At 37.4% G+C, this 25192-nt stretch overlaps 1 protein-coding gene across 1 annotated transcript in view; it reads left to right on the forward strand.

Moving 5' to 3' along the window:
• The window catches only part of POLR3B (RNA polymerase III subunit B), a 75055-nt gene that overhangs the window by 20660 nt on the left and 29203 nt on the right, over positions 1-25192 (forward strand). The window contains exons 11-19 of the mRNA XM_084497979.1: positions 971-1087; positions 2322-2456; positions 7480-7641; positions 10703-10903; positions 12166-12328; positions 14325-14478; positions 16222-16296; positions 17090-17188; positions 20233-20360. Coding sequence (XP_084354105.1) covers positions 971-1087; positions 2322-2456; positions 7480-7641; positions 10703-10903; positions 12166-12328; positions 14325-14478; positions 16222-16296; positions 17090-17188; positions 20233-20360 — 1234 coding nt within the window. The remainder of the gene's footprint in view (positions 1-970; positions 1088-2321; positions 2457-7479; positions 7642-10702; positions 10904-12165; positions 12329-14324; positions 14479-16221; positions 16297-17089; positions 17189-20232; positions 20361-25192) is intronic.

The raw sequence follows: 25192 nt of genomic DNA on the forward strand, positions 1-25192 counted from the left end.
AAAGAAGATTTTGAAGATAGGTCTGATACTTGCTGTTTCATTGTAAAAACTATCAAAGCTTTCCACTTGTAATGTTGAGCATTGTTAAAGTGAGTGTCTTTCAAGTTTGCATCTTTGGGGACTTTTCCAGCTTTAAGGTAGCATGAAGGCCTTACAAATTCAGGGTCAGAAGAGTAAAATAGTGAAGCTGGAGGAACATACAGAAATACGAGACATCAGGAAAGTAGAAAAACAGAAATGCAGAAGTTACTCTGTGTAAGAAACACTAGATGAAATTAAAAGAAATTGAGTTGGTGAAGAAGGTTACAAAGAGATGGAAAGGGTAGTCTGTCACATAGTGGAGAGGGGTAATTCTTTGGCATAGGGGGCATGGCTTCATTTCCAGACAGGAACTTCCCTGTGTGGTCCTGGATTGTTTTTTAACTAGTCTGGCTTTAAATTCTGCAGATTCCTTCCCTTTCTTGGAAAACTAGTTAAGACTAAGAATCCATTAATGATTATAAGGTACTCTTGGAGACAGATGTGGACACTACACAGTAACATTTGTGCCTACCTTGTGTCTCACTGTCTAATACTTGGATGAAACTCAGCAAGTACACAAAAAAAAAAAAAGGAGATGAGAAGTCAAATGAAATAAACTAGATGTCTTTGGGATTTACGTAGTCCTTTTTCTTATATATCTGCAATGTCCATTTAGTATTATAGAAATCATAATCTCTCACTGCTTCCAATTCCAAATGTTACCAACACAAATAACATTGTATATTTTATCATAACCAATTGTGTCATTTTTTTTCTTTTCATTAGCATTACTTACATAATTTGTGTTTTGGTATTTGCTTGAGGTTTGTATCATCTGTGGCTCCTGAGATTGTGCTGATTGATTGAGGAATGCATGTAGATCTCTTTATGTATATTTTTATAGGTTACAATTCTGATATTAACTCAAGTTAGTTGTCCTGTTTGACAGGCATTGAAGTATATTGGAAACAAAGTACGAAGGCAAAGGATGTGGGGAGGCCCAAAGAAAACAAAGATGGAAGAAGCACGAGAGCTGCTAGCATCAACTATTCTGACCCATGTTCTTGTATGTAATGTTTTCTTTAGCTGGAGTAAAGTTGTGTGGTTCTTTTTAGAGTTGCAACAATTTCTCTTGCTACTTTGTCCTGTTGATGTCTCTGAATGCTACTGTATCTGAAATCTTCCTGTGCAAAAAGTCATGAGACTTAAGATGCTTTTGGAGTCCATTGGGTAGAGAGATTCTGCTTGGTCTGTGTTTAACCACTGTCACTGTCTTGCCCACTTTAGAACACAGCAGTGTAGGAGCAACTTTGGTGCTAGCTGGGATTAGATAAAAAAAAAAAAAAAAACAAACCTGCAAGATTGTAAAAATGTAAACATCTCTACTTAAGGAAAATTTGAAGGTTTTGTTTGGTGGTGGTGGTGTGGGTTTTTTGTTTGTTTTTTGAAAGGTGATGGCCAGAAATTGCATCAGTTTCAATGGCATCAGTCCTTTAAGAAGGAAAACAGGAACTGATGGTCTTGCAAGCAGTGATCAGAATGCAATAATGATATGTTGTAAACGAATCTCTCTCTCATCTTCCTCACAAGAGAATGTTCCTATAGTATAAGAACTTAAGTTTTGTCCTAGTAAGTGTTGGGAATAAGAGAGGTGAACTTCTGGAAAGTGTGGTTTCATTATAAGGTTAAGTACAAATTTGGTTTCTGTGGTCAACATCTGAAATAAGGCAGTTGGATGTCTTGGTAGGTAGTTGCAAGTCTTTAATTGGTAGATATGCAGCAATTTGAAAATGAGCAGAAAAAGACGGTCCTTATCACAAGGTGAAGCAGGCTTTGATAGTCTGTGAGAAACTGTTCTGCATTGAAAAGTCAACACAATTTTTATGGTGTGAGCTTTGTTGGCATGGATAAAATGTCTTTGCTGTGTAGCTGAGATAATGTAAATCATTCTCAAACTAAAGAGGAACATTTGGACTGAGTCAAAAGTAATCCTGGTGTCTATGAAATGTTGCACCATTGAACTATCTATCATTGTGTGTAATTTCTTTAGCTAGGCAGTATCAGCTGTTAGTTCAGGACCTTATCCTTACATCTTTCACTTTTATTCTGATTTGCTTTCCATTTACTGCCTGTTTCACTGTCACTAACATATATTACATATATTACATTTTTAAGAAGGTGAAGTGCACAAATCCCGTTTGTAATTCCTTGATCTTCCCTTTCGATTTAAATGGGTGCCTGAGTAACAGCTAAGGAATTGATCCTGCAACATCAGTGTGTGCTTGTTTGTTTGTTTACAGGTGAAGGAATTCAACTTTCGTGCCAAGTGCATATACACAGCAGTGATGGTGCGCAGAGTAATTCTGGCTCAAGGAGAAAATAAAGTAGATGACAGAGACTACTACGGAAATAAACGTTTGGAGTTGGCAGGGCAGGTAGGTTTCTTCTTCAGAGCTAAGGTTCTTCTGGGATTTTGTTAGTAGCTGTTCTTAAAAGATGCAAATAAGGAGCATCCTCATCTTCTCAGCTGAAGAGTTTTTCCTCTCATTTTATTTTCTTTGGCTTTTCTATGTTGACTCGTAGATATGTCGATTGGGACTAACAAATTGTATCCTCACTTCCATTCTGCCTCTATACCAGATAAAAGGACAGAAAAGTAGAAATAGTGCAACAGTTCTAGTTCCATCATAACACTGGTACTGCCAAGACATCTACAGTAAGATCCATCTTCCAGTGTCCCTACGTAAGCAACAGGGTAATGAACTGGAGCTGAATAGGTGCCAAAATACTAGGCCCAGGCTGTGCCACTACAGAGAATCCAGCTTCTGTAGCAGCTCACAGAACAGTCGCTGGAGCCTTCTGTAATTTGGAGAAGCCCCTAGAATTGCTTATTTGTTGTCAACTGCCTTTCTAGCCTCTGAAGTAGCATGAATCAACAAAGTATATGGTCTGAAGCCTTACTAGACACTTCTTTTCGAGCAATAAGCTCTGTTTTGAGCCCTCAAGAGAGGAAGCACAAACACTTGATTTGTTACAGAGGCTCTTACCATCTTTTCTGGGTGCAGCTGTGTCTGCTGAAGATGTTAAAATCCCCCACTGCTTCTGTTTGTCCACCAGAAGGATGTTACAACCTTCAAGTTCTGGCAAAAATGACTAGTGGGTAAAATCTTCGGTTTACTGAGGGCAAGACTAGAAGGGGTTATCTGAATCTTTTTAAAAATAGGTAAGTTGACTGACTAGTGAAAATGCAGTGCCTGGACTTCCCTGCTTGCAGAATTTTGGCACTGGAGGTAGAAGCAGTAACAGAGGGCTGCAAGGGAGAGAATGGTTTGAGGTATCTGACTGGCATCGTTCTTTAGCAGAGAGGGTGGTGGTTTGCAGCTGTGGGCCAAACTTTATTCTCCTAAAGCAGGAGTTGGTGAAGAAACAGCTTGTTTACCCTGGCATGGATGTTTCCTAACCATAGGGGTTATGTGACTAATAGATTTAGATAAGAATTGGATCAGTGCAGTATTCTAATTTGACAAAAATTTTAATATGTAATGGATTTATATCTGTTCTTTTATTCTTTCTGTTGTGCTGTTGCAGTAGATCAGTATGACTGTAATCAATGTAGTTAGTGCTCTGCCATCGTATTGTCCTTATTTAACTGGATTGAGAAACGGTTGGGTTTTCCTAATAATTTAGAGGCAGAAAATACAGCAGGTAAAAAGTTTTCGTACAAGCTGTACAAAAAAGGCTTCTGCGCACAAATGTTAACAGATGAAGTCATTTTAAATTAACTGGGGAGGGGGGTTAAATGTAGAGGATCATCATAACAAAGGCAGTGCATATTTTTTCTACATCAAGGAGAACTGTGCAGGGGGGGGTTGTAACGCTTGATTAAGAGGAGTTCTGGATCCCTTGTGATATTTTAAAGGCTCATTTCAAGCTGAACACTTGAATTCCTCTCTGCCATGTTATCAGTGTAATATTAATGTGATTGGATTACAGACTAAAAAGCCTAGAGATCATTTGTCAGTTTCTAAATGTTTGTGTTTAGCTAAAGTTTGTGTGATTAAAATGGGCAGTGAGGGTTTTTTTGTTTTGTTTTGTCTTAATGCCCGCGTGTTCCTGGAATAAAAATCCTGTTGATTTAAAATTCGAATAAAGAAAAAAAAAAGAAAAGATTCCCATGTGAGGAGAAAAACATAGCGGTCTAAACAATGTAAAGACATAAAAGGCATTGTGTTTATAAAGATGTGTGAAAACAATAGCTGCTAATTTCACACCCCATGGGACAAGAGAGTACGAAATGTGCTTTAGCTTTAGATAACAGAGTTGTATCCACTAGCCAAGCTGGTTTACAGAGCTTTCTCTTAGTCTTGCTGCCACTAGAGGCTTGGTAGGCCAGGTGCCAGCTGAGGTGTTAGCAAAACCTACCGATTTCAGGCTTAATCTTTTCACCTACCTTTTCTGTTTCCTTAATGTGTTCATTATTTGCTAAGCATTACTCTGTTCTTTGTCCTCATTTTTTTTTTTGTTTCTAATGCAGCTTGCTTTGTATGGGTGAGATATGGAACAGCACCAAAATCCGGCACCCTGGAAAGCAAGGGATTTCTACCCTGTGACAAAAGAATACCGCCTTGACTTCAGAGATTGCCTAATCCCAGCTGTTCTGATAATATAATTAAGGCTGCCTAATGTCTTTAATTTTGCAACCAGTTTGTGTGAAAGGGAGAATTTGGCACTCTAAAGGCTTAAACGCTAAATAGCAATCTCAAGGCGCCTAATTAGAATTCTCTGACATTAAGCTAATTGGTGAAACTGTATTTCAGCAGCTTAACTTCTTTATTAATTTTTCTTTGGATTTTCAATGAAAATCAATTGATGAGCTGTCAGAATTTTTTTTTCTTAAATATAATTTGCTCTTTAGCGATCCTGTCTTAAGCAGGCTGAAAGGCCCTGGACTAACTATGAAATCCACTGAATATTATCACTGGCATTCCATCCTTTTCCTTTAATCACTTACTCTTGACCTAAATAATGTGGTTATTGTGAGACTCTGCCTTGCCAGATAGTCAGAGCTCTTACAGACTGAGAGTCTGTGAGTGAAATTAGCAAAGTGTAACGCTTTTCAGACTGGCAAATACGAGCAAGTTCATGTACTTGGGGTGTAACTTACTTTACTAGTTCAGAGCAGAAGAAGGATGATGTGACTTTATAATCTCTACAGCACGCGGATTTAGGAGTTTTGATTGCTTGATCATAAAATTTTTAAAATAAAGCATTTTCCGGAGTGACCTCTTTGTTAAATGTCCTGCTCAGAAACCTGTTGATATTGTATTTATACCATGATTCATTTCAAAAGATTTCTTATTTAACAAGACTTTCAGACATCTTAAAACTGCATGCATCCCTTCCCTTTTCCCTCCATTTGAAATACGTCCCTCATAATCAAATTTTTTTTGAGACATCAGTGAGTTCTTCTTAATATGATGTTTCATAGAAGGTGTTTTTATTTCTGAGGAAATTCTTCCATAATGAGCTGTAACATCACAGGTGTGTTGCAGGTGACTGGATTTCTTTTGATAAGAGCAAGAGGGTATCATCTAGTAAAGGTGAGTAGGACTGAAAGGATCAGGAATGGCAAGAGGTTTCCTTCCTCTCATACCAGGTCCAAAAAAAAAAACACACTTAATCAATTTCTAGCAAAGACTTTGTGTCCTAAATGGAAAAAGGATGCCATTTCTGTCAAGAGTTAACAAACAGTGTGTTGTTATTGTTTTGTGTGGTTGGTTTACTGTTTAGAAACTGAGCAGTAAGTGTTCCCTATGTATTGTAGAGTGTTGAAGGTACTCCAGTCTTACTATCTGTTAAGGCCAGTGAGAGTTTTTTGTTGCAAATCATATGCCTGTCTTGAGTTTCCAGTGCTTTTTGGTTATTCCTAAATGCATATGTGATGCCAGTGAAAAGGGTATTTTATAATTTAGATCCTTGCTTTACAGGACCATTTGCCAAATGTTTTGGCCAGCCCAGCTGGGACATATAGGTAGAGGAAAGCAAGTGAAAACTCGTGGCCCATCCCATTGATAGAATAGTGTGTGGTTTGCTTTCTTTGCTTCCAGAAGGGAAAGAAATGTTACAACTATGTTTAATGGAGGCTGTTATAATTCAGTTTAATTCTGTACGTACAGAAATTAAACTGTACAACTGACTCCAGGAAGTCTTAGCTTGTGATGGCTGAAAATTTAACTTGTTCAGCCTCCCGGTGCCGTGTACGCTGGGAGCTACCATTTCTGGCATTTGGTAGCTGCTGCATTTTCAGTCCTTCTGACATTTGGAGCTGCTGTAAAATCAAGTCCCTTGACAGGATTGCCAGGTTTTAGAATTTACACTGCTCACTAATCATTGTGAACACTTAAAATGTGTCATGCAATGTTGTTTTAAGTATTTTGGAAAACTGTTAGTGTCTGCAAGGAGAGGTTGAACAAGCAAAAAAGGTCAGGCTGGAAACTTTATGAGCATTTTTCTTCTACGGAGATTTTAAGAACTAGAAGTAATTAGTATGCATATAGAGGAAATAATTGGCTTAAATTTTAGCAATTCTGAAGAGTTGTATTGCTGTTTTATTCCAATTCACTTGTGTTAGGTAGCTTCATTGTTTAATTTTTTTATTTTTTTGGGAGAGAAGTGAAAGAGCAGTGCACTTTTCAGATAGTACTACTTGTGGAAAAAGATGACAGGTGTAGAATCAAGTGGGCAGTCTGACTGTCTGATTAGTTTTTCATAGATTCTGGTTTTCAGAAGTAGGAGGATAAAAGTGTATCTGAGTGATGAAGCTGCCTACAAAACCTGAGGTACGTCTTTCCAGCTGTTGAGAGCAGAGGTTGTTTCTGAACCCTTAAAAAGTCTCCAGCTCTGCTTGTCCAGGAGTTATGGTAACTGCTCACCTGTGTTTCACTCTGGTCGTGCAAACTGTGCAGTGCCTCCAAACTTTGTCCTGCTGAGTTGCTTCCTGTAACAGCCCATGACAGTTGCGTGGGTATCTGCCTTGTCCATTTTAAGGAGCTCCTGGGAAAGGGCACTTTAAAAGGCCTTTTTTCCTTTTAGTAATAGGATATCTCAAAGTGACTCTTCATTTGTTGCTTTACTGCAATTATTGCATCTAATGTTAGAACAAAAGCTGGTCTTGCCTCCAAATCCTGTGTGCAATACAGGATTGTGCATTTAGGATATTAAATATTTAAAAGACGTTGTCACTTTGCTTTCTGCTATAAAATAAATTCTCTATTATTGTGCTTCATTTTAATAAGCAAAAATCTTGTGATAAAAATATAAAGTGAGAATCAGACAGGATACTTTTAACTGATCAGAATTATAAAGGTAGACATATTAAAACATCTGTTTTGTTCCCCCAGTTTCCAAGACCTGGAGAAATAACGTTTGACCCTTAACGCAATTGTTTTGTGTTTCCAGCTTCTTTCTCTTCTGTTTGAAGATTTGTTCAAGAAATTTAACTCTGAACTGAAAAAGATTGCTGACCAGGTGATCCCCAAGCAACGTGCAGCTCAGTTTGATGTAGTGAAGCACATGCGTCAAGACCAGATCACTAATGGCATGGTAAATGCCATCTCCACAGTAAGTATTTTTTACTGTGTGATGAAATGGTGTAAATTTTATTCTCATGACTCTACTGTCTTTAGTAAAATCTAACGTTCTTTATACTGCAAAACCCTCTCATGGGCAGGGCTTTTGGAATTTACTGAAGAATCATTAATCATCAAACTGCTTTTTATTTTACCATTTATTTCAAAGTGGAGTTTGAAGTGTTTGTCTTGGAGTGGTAAAAATGAGCAAATTTCAAACAGTGATTGTGTTTGTATTTATCCAACTTGCTGTCTTGTACATTCTGCTTTATTATGTGGCTCATGGTATTTTTTATTACCTGGATTAAGGTAGGGTCAAGCTGTATTGGATATCCAAAAGGTGATTGAAAAACAGCAGGAAAACATCATGGAGGGAAGACAATTGCCAAAAAAAAAAAAAAAAAAAGCTGAATTTTGAGCTCTTTGAAGGGTGATGGTTTTTCTAATCATATGAAGTAGCTAGTATGAGTAAATTTAGTGTGAGCAAGTTTGTATTGTAGGAATTAGTACTTTTCTGTTATGTCAACACTAATGATAGAAAACTAACAGGGAAAATTACTAGATACTGTGTTTTTGCAAAAAGATTGGAGTTAAGTCATAATATTTGTCTTGGTTAAATTTCTGTACGTCCACCTACTGAAGTGGATATTTTCATCCATGTCAGTGGACAAGAACAAATTATAATTACTAACTTGGTCTCTTACCTCGCACATCTGCAAGAGTAATTTGTGAGACGTCTCCTGAAATGTAGCTACTAGCTTTTAAATAACTTTGAAATGCATGAATATGTAAGAAATTAGATTAGTCTAAGTATTTTAGTAGCTGGTAGACATTGTGCAACTTAGTTCTTAATCTTTGGAACTCTTGAGAGGGCTTTTCTGCTTAGCATGAAACTGAGTTGTTTTTTTTTTTTTCATTTCTTGCAAACAAAATTAACTTCACAAATTGCATCCAAAACAACCAACAGTCTGTTACGTACAAATCCCAGTGTTAAAGCTTATCACTATTTAATTTTACAAGTGCCCCAAATGTAGTTAAATCTCTACAGTGCACATAACCAAAACAATTGACAGATTTGTTTCTCTAAATGCTGGTACTTTCTTCTAGCTGGTGCCAGTTTTTCCATTTGGACTGACAGAGATAAATCTGCAAACTATTCAGTACATATTGTAAAGTCTTCCTTCTTCCACTATCTTACGACTTTTTTTTTTTTTTGCTGCTACATAAGCAGTTAAACACCATCTGCTCTTAACCATTGAAAATAATTTCTCAGGAACAATGCCCAGTGCATACTATTCAAGAGATTAAGCAAATACCATAAAAATCATTCCTGGAAAGAAACATCTTCAGTCTCACCAGAATGCTTCAATGATAGTCTCAAAGAGCATGAAATAACTCAGCAGACTCAGAATTACACCAGTAGCATGTGGAAGAATTCATAACATCACTAAATCCACCGTTCACTGGTGTTCAGTGGTGCTTACTATAGTTTCTCTGCAGAGTCATCCAATGCCATTGAGGGAGCAAATTTCAGCTCACAGGAGTTTTCAGTAGGAAGTACTCTACCAGGGATGGTTTACAGCAGCTCTGGCCCAGTTTTGTTTTGGCCAGCTTTGTAGGAGTCAGTCAGTCAGTCATTTCGAAAGCATAAGTAAATTTTCACATTGTTTCTTCAGTCAGGGTTTTTACCTCCCTTTTTCCCTTTCTGTCCCACCTTTGAGATTTCACAGTTATTTGGTCAGTGAGCAACAAGAAACTACGTGCAAGTATAGGTTACAGATGCAGTCATTTCTAGCATGAGGAGAACCTACAGATTTATTGCATTCTTCCATATATACTGACAACTCTCAGTCCTTTAAGAATGAAATGGCTGGTGAGTCAGAAGGGTGAGCAAGTGGGCAGGTTTCTTTTGACTTTTTTGCTCTTGGGTGTTGTCTCTTTCCTCTTTCTGTAAGAAGGAGAAAAGGGAAGTTTTCCAGACTATTTAATAGTCTCTCCAGCGTAAGCAAGTAGCAGAATCACTGGAATGGTAGTGGCCTCTAAGTGTTTATCACAAGATGGGATTGTGTTGTTAATGCATTACTAAAAAAAAACAAGCAAAAGGATTTCAGTGCAGTAGGGCAAGGAAGCTCCAAATTCCTTGTTAGCATTGGTGGACTGAGTTTATCAAAAAGGTTTTGGGAATTAACAGGTGGCAATCCTAAAGAAAGTGTTACATTCTAGATCTTCGCTGCCTTTGGACTGACCAGTGGCATGTTGACTGGGGCAAATAGTAGTAATTGGGACAACAGCATGCTGTATCTACATGTCTCAGGTACTGGGAACTGTATATGCATTAGATGTCAGGAAAACAAGAAATGTAGCACCAAAATCTAACAATTCTGCAGAATTGTTAGCTTAGGTTGCAGTGAAATGATGGATATTGGTGGAGATGATCTGCTTGCCATGGAAACATAATTGTGTCCTAGAGCATTCTCTGGACTTCTCTGCTCTAATTAAAACCACAAGCAACACTAGCCTTGACAGTCCTGAAACATGAACTGTTGATGTATTCAAAGATCTTGCATTTTGTGGTTGGTATAATCCTACTGGAGAAGCTGGACAGACCTAAAAACTCCACACTTCTTCCATGACAGGACGCATGAATGAGTTTTTCTGTAGAATTTTAAGCTAAAAGTTAAGAAAATACACACGGATTTGTCAGATTTCTTCACTATAAACATCTGTGTTTCCTAACAAATTTGCTAAATTTGAGTATTGATTTACCTGTGAAGGACACATGATGAACAGTTTTTGTGCTTGAAAGTGTTGTAGCACGTGTATCCTCTCCTCTGAAAGAGCAATTCTTTGGTTTCAACTTTAGTAAGTAAGTATGCCATATCCAGAAGTTTGTGTGCAGATAGGTAATTAGAAAGTTGTTTTATATAACTGGGCAACATTGGCTGTGCAAAGCTCCCCTGCTATCATTGTCTAAATACTGGAAAAAAGACGTGTAGTGTCGAGACAGGGATAAGCTGTAATAACTAGTTTGAAATGTTCATTTTGCTCTACAGGGAAATTGGTCTCTAAAGAGATTCAAAATGGACCGCCAAGGCGTGACGCAAGTACTGTCCCGCTTGTCTTATATATCTGCTCTGGGCATGATGACCAGAATCTCTTCTCAGTTTGAAAAGACGAGGAAAGTGAGCGGCCCTCGATCACTGCAGCCATCTCAGTGGGGGATGCTCTGCCCATCTGACACTCCTGAAGGAGAGGTAAGGGACTTGTATGCTGCTTTCAGTACTTCTGTCCTCCTGAGGAATTTGTTTTGAAGCAACTGATCCTTCATCAGAGGAGGATTTTTTCTCAGGAGGTGTCTGGAGAGAGAACTTATCCTCAGCCTGATAACATAGCTTGTTTGTCCTCTCACATCCCATCTGTTTACATCCCAGTATTGTATTGCCTTTTTTTTTTTTTTTCCTTTTGAGTGGACTGGCTGGAAACTATTCAGAATGGCTATGTGAGGATGATATAAGGCCTCCTATTTTTTGCAGTAGAGCTACTTGTTGTCTTTTGATCAGGACAGAAAGGGAGGAATCTTAAACTCTTATCCCTTTATTCTATAATGAATATACTATTTTGAAGTTGCAGTGTCAACCTGCAATTTTTCTGGAAATGTGTATTAATATTACAGAAACTGCTTTAGCTTAAGAAAGTAAAGCACCTTTAGGTACTTTTACTTTAAAGAGATCATGCAGCTATTTCAACCAAATGTTTAATGATGGCAGGTTTTGTTTTGTCTTTTGCTAGTTAGAATGTCCTGTGGAAGCTCTGAACTTTCTCAAATAGATCTGTAATTAATGTGAGCTAGTCTCTTAAAGCAGCTGAAATGAAATTTCACTGTTTGAGATACTTTGATATTTTTCATTTCACATTTGGCAAATTGATAAATAGACTGATTTTGTATTTTTATTTAAGTCTGTGCAAAAATATAGAGTTAAAATTACATAAAAATAATAAAAGAAGTTCTGATGTCTTGAGTCAAAACAATCAGTTTTGGTAACTACAATTTGTTAGCCTAACTTTTGTCCTGAAGATGGATTATTAGTACTTTTAGTTATGTTTTATCTTGGAGAATCACACACTATGATTGTATATTGTAAGCATCCCAGTTTTCTCATGCTGCTGAATCTATTTCCTTGATTTTCTTTGTAAATAATGCAATATTTATGCTTCTAAGTAACTGTTGCTTTGAAGAGATAAATATAAAGCTATATATGTTTGGATAAAATAAAATCTACTACTAAATCATCTGTATTTTTTATTAGTTTGTAAATGCTAAAACATTACATTTCTGTGTGATACAGAAAATACTTCCGTAACTTTCAGTGCAGCTATTTTGTTTCATTTCTTTCACTTTATACTTTGACTTTTTTCTGTTGCTTATAACCACAGTTTTTGAAGAAAAAGATATTTGATGTATTAATACTTTTACTTTGGAACAAAATGAATAAAAGGTGGATTTCTTTTATTTTAGGCTTGTGGTTTGGTCAAAAACCTTGCCCTCATGACTCACATTACTACAGACATGGAAGACGGACCGATTATTAAATTAGCCAGTAATCTTGGAGTTGAAGATGTCAACTTGCTCTGCGGTGAAGAGCTTTCATATCCAAATGTGTTCCTTGTTTTCCTTAATGGTATGTAACTCTTCAGCAGTCTGACTCTGATTTATTGCTGATTGAAAGTTAGGCTTCAGAAACCCTCCAACAATTTTTTGGAGCGTGGTCAACCACAGATGCTGTTTTCCCTGTGAAGGTAGCTTCATCTGCAAATATTTTGATAGAGCTGGGCAGAGTAAGGCCAGATGATAGCACGTAGCTGTGTGAAGATATCCTTAACGCTCTGACTGCAGATGTGTGCAGCTGGGAAATTGAAGCTTTTTTGAATTTCAGTACTGTTTTTAACTAGACTTCCATGAATAGGTAGGAAAAAAATGTACATACCATTACAGGTTTGTTTGTTTGTTTTCCAGTCATTCACCAAGTTGGCTCTTCATAAGGTATACTTTTAAAAGAGCATAATGCTTCTAAACTGGTAATAACTTCAGTTTGTAAGTTTAGAGCTTCATTCACAAAATATATTTCATTTGATTTCAGTCTGTGTATATTTTTGTATCTGTTCATGAAACTGTGTTTAAAACCAGAAAGTCAACGTAATTGTTTGCAACATTTAGCAGTGCTGATCACTTTAAGGGACAACTTGCCTTGCTTTGTGAATGACTAGAAAACATTAGACTTTGGAAAACAAGCTGCACCACTTGTCTTTGTTAGAGGAATGGTTTGGCATATGTGCTTTGCATCTGCACGCTTATGTTCCTTTTTAACTGATCTGTCAGTGTTTCTAAATCAGCAGTTACTGTAATATCAGATTTCAAAATAGTGATATTTTAAAAACTACAACTGTGATTTTAAAATAGTCTTTTGCCAACAGCATCCAATTCCAGGGACTCGTATTTAGTGTTTGTCACCGTGAATAAGATCTCCATTTACCTTTGAATTAAAGAGCAATTATTCTTCAATCCTGCCTTCTTCCAGTAACATGAAAGCAATGTTTGACCAAACTGCATTCCTTTGCTCTGCTTTTCTGTAGCAGTATGGTAAAGATAAGGTTCAGTGAAACCACATGTACTCTTTCTGTTTCATTTTATGGTCTGAAGGGAAGTGCAGAGCAGAAGTATTGGATTCTTCCTTCACAAGCTCCGTTTGTAGTATGAAGCAAGATCAGTTACGTACCCAAATGTAGATGATCTAGTACTAAATGAGGCAAAACTGCTCAATCTACCAGTTTGTTGTTTTAATTCTAGAAAACTCCAGTCATGTGGATGTGACTTGTTTCAGATTTGAGCATATGACCTAAAAGGACAGAAAATTTTTAAAGTACAAATTCTTTAAACTATAAAGACCTTTGTATTGTCTTAGAAACTCTATAAACTATTGAGCTTTGTCTCTCTCTCTCTAAAGAGTTCTGTTTAATATGGCACTGCACTTAGTTGTATTTTATATGTTAAGATGACCGTGGTCAGGTGACTCTTTAAAAATGAACTTTACTCTATTTTGTTCATCATGCATCAGAATACTTGAGTATTTTAAATAGGATATATTAAAAAGTGACCTGCTATGATAGTAATAGTTCGTTGAGCTAAGTTCCTTAGGGAGAAATTCTGGTGCTCTTGTGAGTGTTCACATATATCAAAAATATCACATCTTTCTAAAATTTCTGACAAAGCAGCATGGCAGTTCTTGGTCAGTTCTTGGAAAATTTGGATCCATTCATAGTACAGCTGGACATCCAGGCTTCAGAAATGTTTACTTGTACACTAACTGGTAAATAGGCGTATGAGCAAAAACACATCTGAAGAAAGCTGGATGAAGCACACCGTTTGATTTCTGAAGCTATTTGGAGGCAAACAGGTAGCTGACCTGTGAAGCTTAGACACATTTTTATGTTTAGTGAGATTTAAAAAAAAAAAAAAAAAAAGAGTAATTCTTATCTAAAGGGTGAATTTTATGACAATACTTAACTATTTGCAAGAAGTAGTAACTACTACTGTGCATGCTAGACATGATCAGAATTTATAAGTAGAGTTTTGGATATGCAAAGAATGGACCATGAATTTTTTCTCTTTCTGAATAGGTAACATCCTTGGTGTCATACGTGATCATCAAAAACTGGTCAACACGTTTCGAATAATGCGTCGAGCAGGTTATATCAATGAGTTTGTTTCCATCTCTACAAATCTTTCTGACAGATGTGTGTACATTTCCTCTGATGGAGGGAGGTTGTGCAGGTAAACATCTCATCAGAACTATGAATTGAACTTTCTATGAATACTGTTTTAGGAACTGTAAATATGCTGGGCTAAGGCGTTCACAAGTAGAGATTTAAATGCACAATCTGTTTTCAGATTCTGTCAGACTTAAGCATTTGTTTTCTCCTTAAGTAACTCTCATTCAAAGTACACTGGTCAGTGAAATACACTATGTAGCAAGTCAATGTAAAAAAAAAAAAAAAAGTCCAAATAAATTAGTTTAGTCTTTACAAAGAAGTTAGAACAAAATGTTGCTTCCAACTTCTTTAAAAAATAAAAATTAAAAAAAAATGGGGGGGGGGGAGGGAGGAAGAAGGGTAAATCAGCACAATTGGTAACTGCAGTAATGTCCCATGTCCTTGGAGTTTTTTGTTTGTTGTTTTTTACACTTCTGTAAGATATCACCCTAGAGAAGTGAGAAACAAGCAGCCACTTTGTGTGTGATATCACATTGTGGAGTGAGAAGCTACTCTTTGCCTTTCAGGGCCTTTACTTCTGGCACAAAGCTTCCTCGTGCATGTACCTGCTTGCTGTAGTAACAAGGAGTCTATCACAGTTTTAGTTTACTTCATTGCTTACCCTTAACTAGGCAAGTTATTCAACATATTTATAGGGCATTCCACCTTAATTCATTAATTGCAATTCAGAGCATACTGAAGGCTGTTTGACGTACACTGCAGGCCCCAAAATAGTACATGTACAAACCATCAGTTAATCATACCTGGTCAAGACATCCAGTGGTAGGATCATAATTCAGTAGTACAGAAATCAGTTTTCCAGTCAGCTAATACCAGCTGTTGTGCAAGTTTGGAGATGCAGCAAGTCCGGAGTCTTTTGTTTTTGTTTTTTTTTTTGAGAGAGAGAGAGAAGTGAAATCACATATATTTCCAGGAGTTTACCAAGTTGCTTTGTGACGCCCCCCACCCTGCAATTGTTCAGTTCCCCTATTAACCATTTAAAAGTGCTCATTAGTCTTCAAACAGTTATTTAGACTTCAGAGTGGACTCCACAAGTATCTTGTAGCTATTGCTGCTCTTTATAAGAGCAACTTGTCCAAATAGCAACAGCCCTTGACGTTTCATTCTTGCATGCCATCCTTTGTGTCAGTGTTTCCTTGTGGTAAGGAAGCCTTCAGAGGTCCATGTGCTGTTGAAATTTATGGATTCATCTAATGCAGCCTGTAGTAAATGTCTAAACCCTATATCGTGTAAGTAACAGCAAAATACATTCCTGCATGTGGGCATTTAGGCACAAACTGTTCACTCTGTGTGTGAATTTCCTGAAATATCCGTAGAACTTAATGCTCTTCTTAGCTTTGTAGCATGAGAAGGCTTAAGCCTTTTAAAGTCATCAACAAAATGTGTAGGAGCCTTTTAAAGTCATCAACAAAATGTGTAGGTGAAACTTAGAAGATGTTAGTTTAAAGATTTAGAGAAGAAAAGCAACTTCCTCCTCAAAATTGAAATCAGAATTTTTCTTTTATGCTTTTTGTTACTTGAAAGACAATAGATCAGTTCATGATATCTGTATATCAAAACAAGGTTTGAATAATTAATTAAAGTTATGTGGAGGAATCATTTAAAGGTGGATAAATTTTAAAAGTGGTTTATAAAATGTGTGATATGTAGGCAGTGCTCTTACTGTAAGTATAAATTAAGGTACCCAAGTACTTGCTATCAGAATCCCATTTTCCCTTTTTTTTTTTTTTCTTTTTAATTGTAGACCCTACATAATTGTAAAGAAGCAAAAACCTGCAGTAACAAACAAGCATATGGAAGAACTGGCTCAAGGTTACAGGTACGCAATTCAAACAGACCGTTTCATCTTCACATCTGTTTGTAAATACTATGTGGAAATTATTCAGCCAGGCAGTCATTTCATATTTTTGGTTAGCTATGTAGAGGAGAAGTCCACTCTTTTATACTTTTATACATAGAAGTTATACATATAAATCAGTGTATCAGAGATTTTCCGTTCGAAGTTGAATAAAGTCTAGTCTTGCTGTTTTTTTTTAGTGCTATGAAATTTGGTGATGATGTGGAATATACACGTATCTCACAGCCTCACCTTTCCACAAATACAAGTCCCAAGGAGGTTCCCATCCTTCTCATAATTGAAAGTCAAATACTTTAAAGGAATATCAACTTGACCACTCTAAACCAGATGTGTTTAGAATTAGTTCTGAATCTGCTTGAAAATTCTTAGTTTGTATATTCAAATAACAACACTATATTTGCACAAATGCATTTTAATTTAGCTTTTGTAAAAATGTCACAAAAACTTGCTGGATTACACTTAGTTGCCTGGCTTTGTGGTGATCATAGGTACATAAAGGATATTTTACTTTGTTGTTCAATTAAGTATCATCAGCCAGTCAATCTATGTGAAACAGTGAATTGATAAGGAGATTAATTAAAAAATACAACTTTCTTTAAATATGAAAAATGCACAGAATCTTTCATATAAGTGTGTTTCTTTAGTTCACATTCTACATATGACATTCCTTCAATATATGTATTTTGTAGTTCAGTTTTTGCAGAAACATAAGAAAAGACCGCCCTTTCACTGTAATTTTTTAATTTAACTATAGGAATTTTGAAGACTTTTTGCATGAAGGCCTTGTTGAATATTTGGATGTGAATGAAGAAAATGATTGTAACATTGCACTCTATGAACATACAATTAATAAGTAAGTATGCGTTCAGACTAAACACTGGTACAGGAAAAACCTTCAGGGGGCAACTTTTCAAAACACCAGTGTATTAATAATGTCACTATTTTCACACCTACGCTTGACTCCCTTGCTAATGATTGAAGCTATGCCAGATAAAAGATAAAGAAATCTGTTTACACACATCCTAAATTATCCACAGGAGAGTTACAAAAAGTGGTTCGCGTTTTATTTTCAGGGGAAATGTCTTTCTGCTTCTGACTCTCAATAATAAGAAATACTTAAAGGTGTATCATTTGCTTCTCTGGATGTGGCTTTTTTGTTTTTCTTGTATTCGTGGGGCTGCTCATCGTAAGTAATTTTATACATTTTAAATTTAGAGGGAAATGATTTCCTCTTTTAAATTACGTTCTTAGGATGTCATGATTGTCCTTTGCAAAAATTCTCTCTTGATGTATAGGGATCCTAGACTACAAACTTACATTAAATGCCTGAGTTGTTGTAATGAGACCTTCCCTTTGACTTTTGAACGTGTGATAGGCCTTGATAAAAATGTCTGTATCATTCTGTGTATTCTTCACCACCTGTTAAACTCATTCCCAGCATGTATTTTTCATTTAGGAAGATTCCCGGATTTTTCTGGTTTGTGCATATATGAAGGAGCTGGTGTTCTGGTGTTCCCTCTAGCTTCTGACTGTGATTAAAGATTCCATGCTAAAGGAAGGATATTGAAGTCCTCCTATCTCCCTACCTTTATTTTAGTATTGCTCTGACTATATCCTGTGAACTGAAGGCTGTGTGTTAGAGGTCAGAATTTACCTCCGTAACACATTTGATAAGTAGATTTATGCAGGAAATGCATTTTCTAAATGTACTCCTGATCAAGTACTCATGGGAGCTAGTAGAAATGCATCATTGATTTTCAGTGGAGCTGGATGAGACCTTCAGTTATCTTTAACCTTTGCCAGATTAAATGAATTAACTCTGCTAATTAAGTTGACTTGTTCCTGCCCAGGCCTTGGAAGACTTTATCACTTTTGCATGCTCTTGACTGGCTTCTGTATACATGAGCAAATAGGAGCACACACAACTGCTGTCATTTGTGCCAAAATTAAGTAACTTCCATAAAGCATCAGAGCTGAAAAATTTAAGTTATTGGATACCTAATGCAGCTAGAAAGATTAATGGGAGCACATCACCTGAAATTCCTATTTACTCAGAAATAGGAGGAGGAGACAGGAGAAAATCCAGTGTGAGGAAGTGACTCCACGATACCTGCTAAAGTTTGGGAGATTCTTGTGTTGTCTGGCAACTTGCTTTGAGTTTAGCTTAAGTGCTTGTGGTTAACAGTGCCATCAGTATCTGAGCTCACACCATAGGAGCATATTGTTCCTTATGTTTCGTATTAATACTTCCTACACCTTGAGTAGCTGATTTCTGTACCCCCTTCCCCCAGCTGGTCATCTTGCATTTTAAATGGCGCAACCATGTTGGTACAACTTGTTCTGTTAATACAACTGCTACAATCCGCTATTGTGAAGTATCCCATTAACATTCCTGCTTTTGTAATGTAGGCTTCTTTTAGCTACGGTATCCTCTCTTTGCCTTTCCAATCCAATTAAGGGTTTTTTTCTTTGGAGGATTTGACTCTATTTAATGCGTTCAATTTCTTCCTAACCCATTTGTAACTCTTATTTTCAGACTCATAAGGTTGCCTTCCTTTCTTGGTTCCATTTCTGGCAGTGGCATTTTGACTTGCAGAAACTGAACTGCTCTGTAAACTTTGAAGTCCTCTCATTAGCACTGTGAAGTACATCCTAAAATAGTAGGATATAGCATCTTCTTTTGATGCAATAAGGTTGATCTCCACAGTAAAACATTTGTGTTGAATTTTACTCCATTTGAAAACGTGTATGTAATTCCATGCACTGGTACTTTCTGAAGAAATTTGGTAAATTCCCTGTCAGCACATTCTTAAGCCTCTTGGTTTATTGTTTGAGAAGTGTCAATAGTTCTGCGAAATTTTGCAGAATGGGAGACCAGTCCATGCTTCAAGATTACTACTGGCTCCTGAGACCATTTCGGAATTACTTACCTGCAATTGGGATTCTGCCATTTCTGTTTTCTTAAGGCAGGCTTCAATGAACATAGCTGCTTTTTATCAAGTGGAGAAAAACAGTGGCTCTAAGTTCAGTTACAATTAGCTTCATTTCAGAATTTCCTATTTCCTAGTTGCTTATCTTGATTTAAAAAGCAGACCTGCTCCAGCCAAGCTTTATTGTGCACTCCATCCTTAGTTATTAGTCACTCCACTTGCATCCCAGTGCACACTATGATTTAATTGTCTTTATTGAGCATGGGCTTTCTCCTCTGAAGCTCCTGCCAGGTAGAATGAATTTTGTTTTCTTATCTCTCAGTCTATTTCTTGTCCATGTCTTTTTATTTCTCATCGGTAGCGCCTTTTAACAACATAATTACTTCCAAAATATTTGCAGAGCTTTTCAAATAGTGTTTTATTATGGCATATCTCTCATGGCTTTGGATCTGGTTTGGGCACAGATGTTTTCTCTCTAACTGATACTATACATGTATAACTGACTTGGAAAACTAAGACTGTACTTTTGTTCTTTTCTAATACCTGAATCTGTCTTGCTCCTCCTCCTTCCATGTATCCTGTGGATTTCTAGATCTCTGAGATTGGTAATGATGCAGAATACTCTTGTTACACGAGATGACATTCCTTAAGGCATTTTAGGACTTAGCGTATAAACTGAAATTTTATTGTCTTGCTGAGCTCCTTCAGGTTGTTGTTACCTAGAGGCTTTTTCTCTCCCTGATGGGAAATTTGTTCTCCTTCATTTCTTTTCATGTGGAAACACTTAAAATGAAAACAAAGTATAAAGAGAAAAAAATAGGATAGTGAATCCATGGTTTGAGGTCTTAATGGCTTACATTTTCATGAGTAGAATTGAATGGAAGAATTATGAGATACTGCTAAAATAAATAAATGGTAGTTACTGTTTGTTCACAAGCCTGCTATAATTGGTGCTCTTTCTTTTAAGAGATACAACACATTTGGAGATTGAACCTTTCACGCTTCTTGGTGTCTGTGCTGGTCTGATTCCGTATCCTCACCACAACCAGTCCCCAAGGAACACCTACCAGTGTGCTATGGGGAAACAAGCAATGGGTAAGATTTTTTTAATTCTGTTTTGGAGTGTTAGATAATTTTTGATGCTATGTCGAGAAAGTAACAAAACAGAGAAATTCTTTCCTAGTTAACATAAAAGCTTTGCCAGGAAGAGAACACTTCTTAGTTTAGATGATGTAATGAAAAGTTACCTCTAAAATGCTAGAGGAAAAAAAAAAAAAAGTTTTCCTGAATGAAGACCATATCTGCAGGTCCTAATGCTTAAAATTTGGAGAAAATAGGGCACTGTAGCTTTTTTCTTGGTGGTGTTTTCTTCTTTTTTCTTGGTTGTGTTTTGTTTGTTTGTTTTATAATCGACTTTCAAATTTTCAATATAACTGGAGGATTGGCAGTGTGGTTTTCCTTTCTCTTTATATTTCAGTGTGCTATGGATTTCCAGATAAAAAGAGTAAAAAAGTGTTCTCACAATGTGAGACAGAGCGCAAAGAGAAGAGATTTTTCATTGAATAGTTGAGTAGTTGTCCTTAAAAATAAAAATAAGTTATATTGACTTTACAGAATGGCTTAACTACTTGACCACTTCCCACAGCAGCAGTTTAGGTTTTGGCCTTTTTTTCTTTGTTTTGGATGAAGAAGGCAAGTAGTAATGGCCTCTCAGCAAAATGACTAAAACAAAATTAATTTCTGATCACTTCAATCTTTTTATGATGTGGTAGCTGGTCATTTTTAAAAAAAAAAAAAAAAAAAGAAAAAAAAAAAAAAAGAAGCTTTATAAATGTGCTGTGGTGGGTAATTAACACAAAGTAAGTTCTAATCCTTCCTTTACCACATAGCTAAACTAACATTAAAGCATCAAAATCATACAGCCCGTGATCAAGCCAGAGTGAGTCCCAGCAAGGACCTGACCAGCAGTACTTCGGTTTGGACAGCTGTATTCAGACTTGTGCTGTACCTGCTGGTTTTAGGTCTTGTGCTGATGGCTGGCTTGGAAGCTGTGAGTTACAGTAGAAAAAAAAACCTACCACCTCTTTTAGGTTTACTAAATCATTTGGTTTGTGCTGTCTGTCTGAAACTGAAACACTGCACCTTTCGCAAGGCTTCTGCAGCAGAATTAACAGGAAAGTAACTGCCTTGTGCTGAACTGTCATGGTCAGCACATCAAAATAGCAGAAAATAGCAACAGATGCGTGTCCCCCCTTTAAATTAAAAAAAAAAAAGAGGGGCAATGCAATCTTTCTCCTTACAGTTCTCCCCCATCCCATTATCTTTCCCCCCACCCCCAAGTCTCTATTTTATGACTATTAGTCTCAGAAGGTTTGGTTGGTTACCACACACAGTTAAGCAGGATCAGTGTGTACAGAAAGCCAATTCAGTATCTGTGGAGTTCTTTTGTAGTTTTCTGTGTGAAGGTTTTTTTCCCGTTTTGTTTTGAGTGTCATTTGCAATTCATTGTCTGTGTTTTCTGAGGTTGGTGTATTCAGCTGCTTTGACCCTAGGTCTTGCACATTTAGCTCCTTGGATACAATCCTCTGACGTTCCTGCTGACGCTAGGAACACAAAAGCCATTGAATATCTCGAGCAATAAAAAAAGCCTTTGTTTCAGTTTGTTATGACAAAACACCTGACTCAAAGAATAAGCAGCTAGATAAAAGTATATTTGAAAAGTTGGCACATGACCTGAGTTATATTTTGCTGTGCCTCGAGTATCTTCAAGCACCTGAACCTTTTTTTTTGTAATAACTGCTATTAAAAAAAATGCCCTAAGTGGCCGTACGTATGGGCAGAAAAGTTTTTTCTCTACACCTAGAGATCAAACGCGACCTAGAAGATAATCCTGAAACAGGTTACAGATGCTTCTTTCTGAATTTTATTTATGAAAGGATGTGACACAGCGCTTCCAATGCCAAGCTTTTATGTAACTATTCACACTTCTCTCTTTCTTTTCCCACTCCAAAATTGCAGACCAGCTCCAGGTCCCACATGGCCACGTGGAAAGACTCATGTCCAAGTCCTCAGCTGTCAAAACCCAGGGGCACAGAGCAAGTCCCTGGGCTCTGGCTCAGAGAGGAGGCCCTTGTGCTACTCAGCGCTGACCCCCCTCTGACCACCTCGCAGGGCAGTGCCCACAGCTTTGGACAGGCTTGGCTTGGTTTTAGTGTTATCAAGTGTAGGGAAAGGTGTGAAAGGACGTGTAAATGAAGGGTAGCCATCAGGAATTGCCATGAGGTCTAATCCAGTATCCTTGACAAGTGTTAAGCATTAAAATATGAGTGTTTCTGTGGGATAATATTAAGTATTATTGAAAAATAGCTCTCTTTCATGGGCAGAATAGGTCATCTAGTTGGAGGACTGGAGCTATGCTTAGTTTAGTTAAACTAACTGGATTACAGTGAAATGAAATGGAAATGAAATCACTTTGTTTTGGCATAGATAATTGTCCATATTTTGCTGGATGTACAGAGACTGAAGAAAAGGTAGGGTTAGGTGGCAAATACAAGAGCAGCTGCAAGGCTCGCAGTTGAAGGCTGACACTTCAAGACAAAAGTAACTGTAGAAGCTTAAAATCTGAGAAGTATTTAAGATTAAAATACAGGAGTCTATTGTTTGAATTCCACGTGTTGCTCCAATAATGTTTAAAATGATCAATGTTGCCTGTGATTAGAGACCTAATTTTAAATGGAGCTTTTCAGTCACATTAACTTTCAGAAACGAGTCAGTTTTACATGCTGTACCTCTGTGGCTGTGAGGCGTTGTACAAGAGCCTGTAAGACATGAAAGCACCCGTTTTCCTGCCAGGAACCTGCCACATTGCACAGGCACAGGCTCATCTGGGAGAGCGGCTGTGTGGGCACACGAAGCAAGCTGTACGCTGTCATAGCCCAACTGCACGCTGCTCTTTTATCCCAAATGACATAACGCAAGTCTGAGTAAGGGAAGGAGGTTTGGGATGCTCATTTTCACTTCAGCCTCTGAAAGAGCAGGGAATATTTGAGGCAAGGCAGCAGGTGAGCAAGAATATCATTGCAGGCACGTCTGTGTTGAAGCAACTTCTCTGATATTAAAAAAATGTTGTAGGATTACATTCTTTGCTTCTGTGAAGTAGCAGAGCTCTTGGTAGACTGCTTTTCCTCGTGCTACAACCAGTTGAATGGTTAAAATTGAGTTGCGAAGATAAATGTGCCTCGAGGAGCCGAGTGCTGGAGGTGGCTGCTTTCTCACCATCGTGAAAGGCTTCGGCAGTGGGCTGGGAGCTGAAACAAACGTCAAAACAAAACTGCTTGGTGCTGGTCTTCACAGCTGGCCCTGGGTGCTTTGTGGCCAGGGCTCAGTTCTGCCTCTCGCCTTTGAAGAGCAGCGTTTGTGCTGTACAACTTGGTCCCTTTTGGGCAGCTTTTCTCTCCCCGGCAGCAGGCACAGGAGGGCTGGGGCAGAAATGAGCCAGACTTCCCCATCATCTTTTTAACTGACTTCTTAATCTCTCCGTGGTGAAACGAATATTTCGAACGCTGAATGTCCAGATCGATTAACACGTGTAATGGGAAAATCTCGGTGAGCTGAGCTGGAGCCCAACTGCAAGGCTCAGTGCAGCCTTCAAAACCGATGCTCCTTTCTCTGTTGGTTTGGGCTCATATAAAAGGATAAAATGGTAACAAGTCCATGGTGAAACTGGGGGAAATACAGAAGTGTGGCAATTCTTCTCTTGGCATATGCAATAATAGCTCTTTGGGATTGTATCTTAAGTAGATAATTTTGGTATTACATTTCACAACAAAAATTAACATGGATGTTGGAAGTAATACAACAGAACTGGATAAATGCTTCTGTTCTGGAAACTGCATCAGAATAACGCTGTCCTGTTTATGCTAAGTTGCAATAGATTGTATTTTTATATGATTGCTTTGCACTGAAGAATGATCAAACTATATGTTAGAAGGTAAAAAAAAAAAAAAAAAAGGGGTTAGGAAGTGGGGTTGAAAAAAAGGCAAGAATGCACACGTGCATCCACAATACAGCAAGTGCTGAAAAAAAAAAAAAAAAAACAAAAACAAGAAAATGATCTTTGTTGTATCCAGGTCAACCTTGTGTGTGTTATGCTTTAAACGGGGCTAATTACCAATGAAAAAAAATTGTTCTTGCTGTTGTGATAATTTTAAATGTGGGTCATTGTGAGTAGGGTTTGTTATGGTGACGTTTAATTATACTTTACTTTTGCTCGGCTCTTTGGCCGAAGCAAACAAGGGCTCCGTTCTTTCAGAGGGAACACAGAAATAAAGCTGACTTGCCAAAGTGACTTGCTTCATTTCAACACCCACACAGAGGTCTCGTCCCTACACACCAGTCCTCTGAAGAAAGCTGCTCCTTAATTTTGAATAAGCAGATTGCTTTTTTTTTTTTTTTTTAGACTGTGGTTTGTTAGACCAGACTAGATAAGGCATTATATGAGTAACCATTAAATCCTAGCAATTAGGACAAATGTTGCTGATGTATGCCATGATTTGGGGGTAATTTATTTCATTTCTGCTCTTGAATCATCTTCTAATAAGATTCTTTCCTGGTAGGATATCCGCCACTGGTCTATATGTGTACGTTTTCCATCTGATATGCTACAGCATTCAATTATAGAAAAATTACCCAAACAGTTTATTGTCTGTAATATTTGACATATTAGGGACTTCCTCAGATTGCTACAAGGGTATAAAAGCACAAGTTGTGCTAAGATGAGACACTCTAGATTTCATCCTGTCATAGCATCCCTAACCATAGCATGTATAAGCATCCTAGAGGAGGTAAATGTTGCAAGCATTTCAAAAGAGTGTGATTTCTCGTAACACCAGCGACGTGTACCTGTCTAAAACTTTTAAGATAAGCTG

The sequence above is a fragment of the Aythya ferina genome (assembly GCF_964211825.1).
Source record: "Aythya ferina genome assembly, chromosome: 1".
NCBI classification, from domain to species: domain Eukaryota; kingdom Metazoa; phylum Chordata; class Aves; order Anseriformes; family Anatidae; genus Aythya; species Aythya ferina.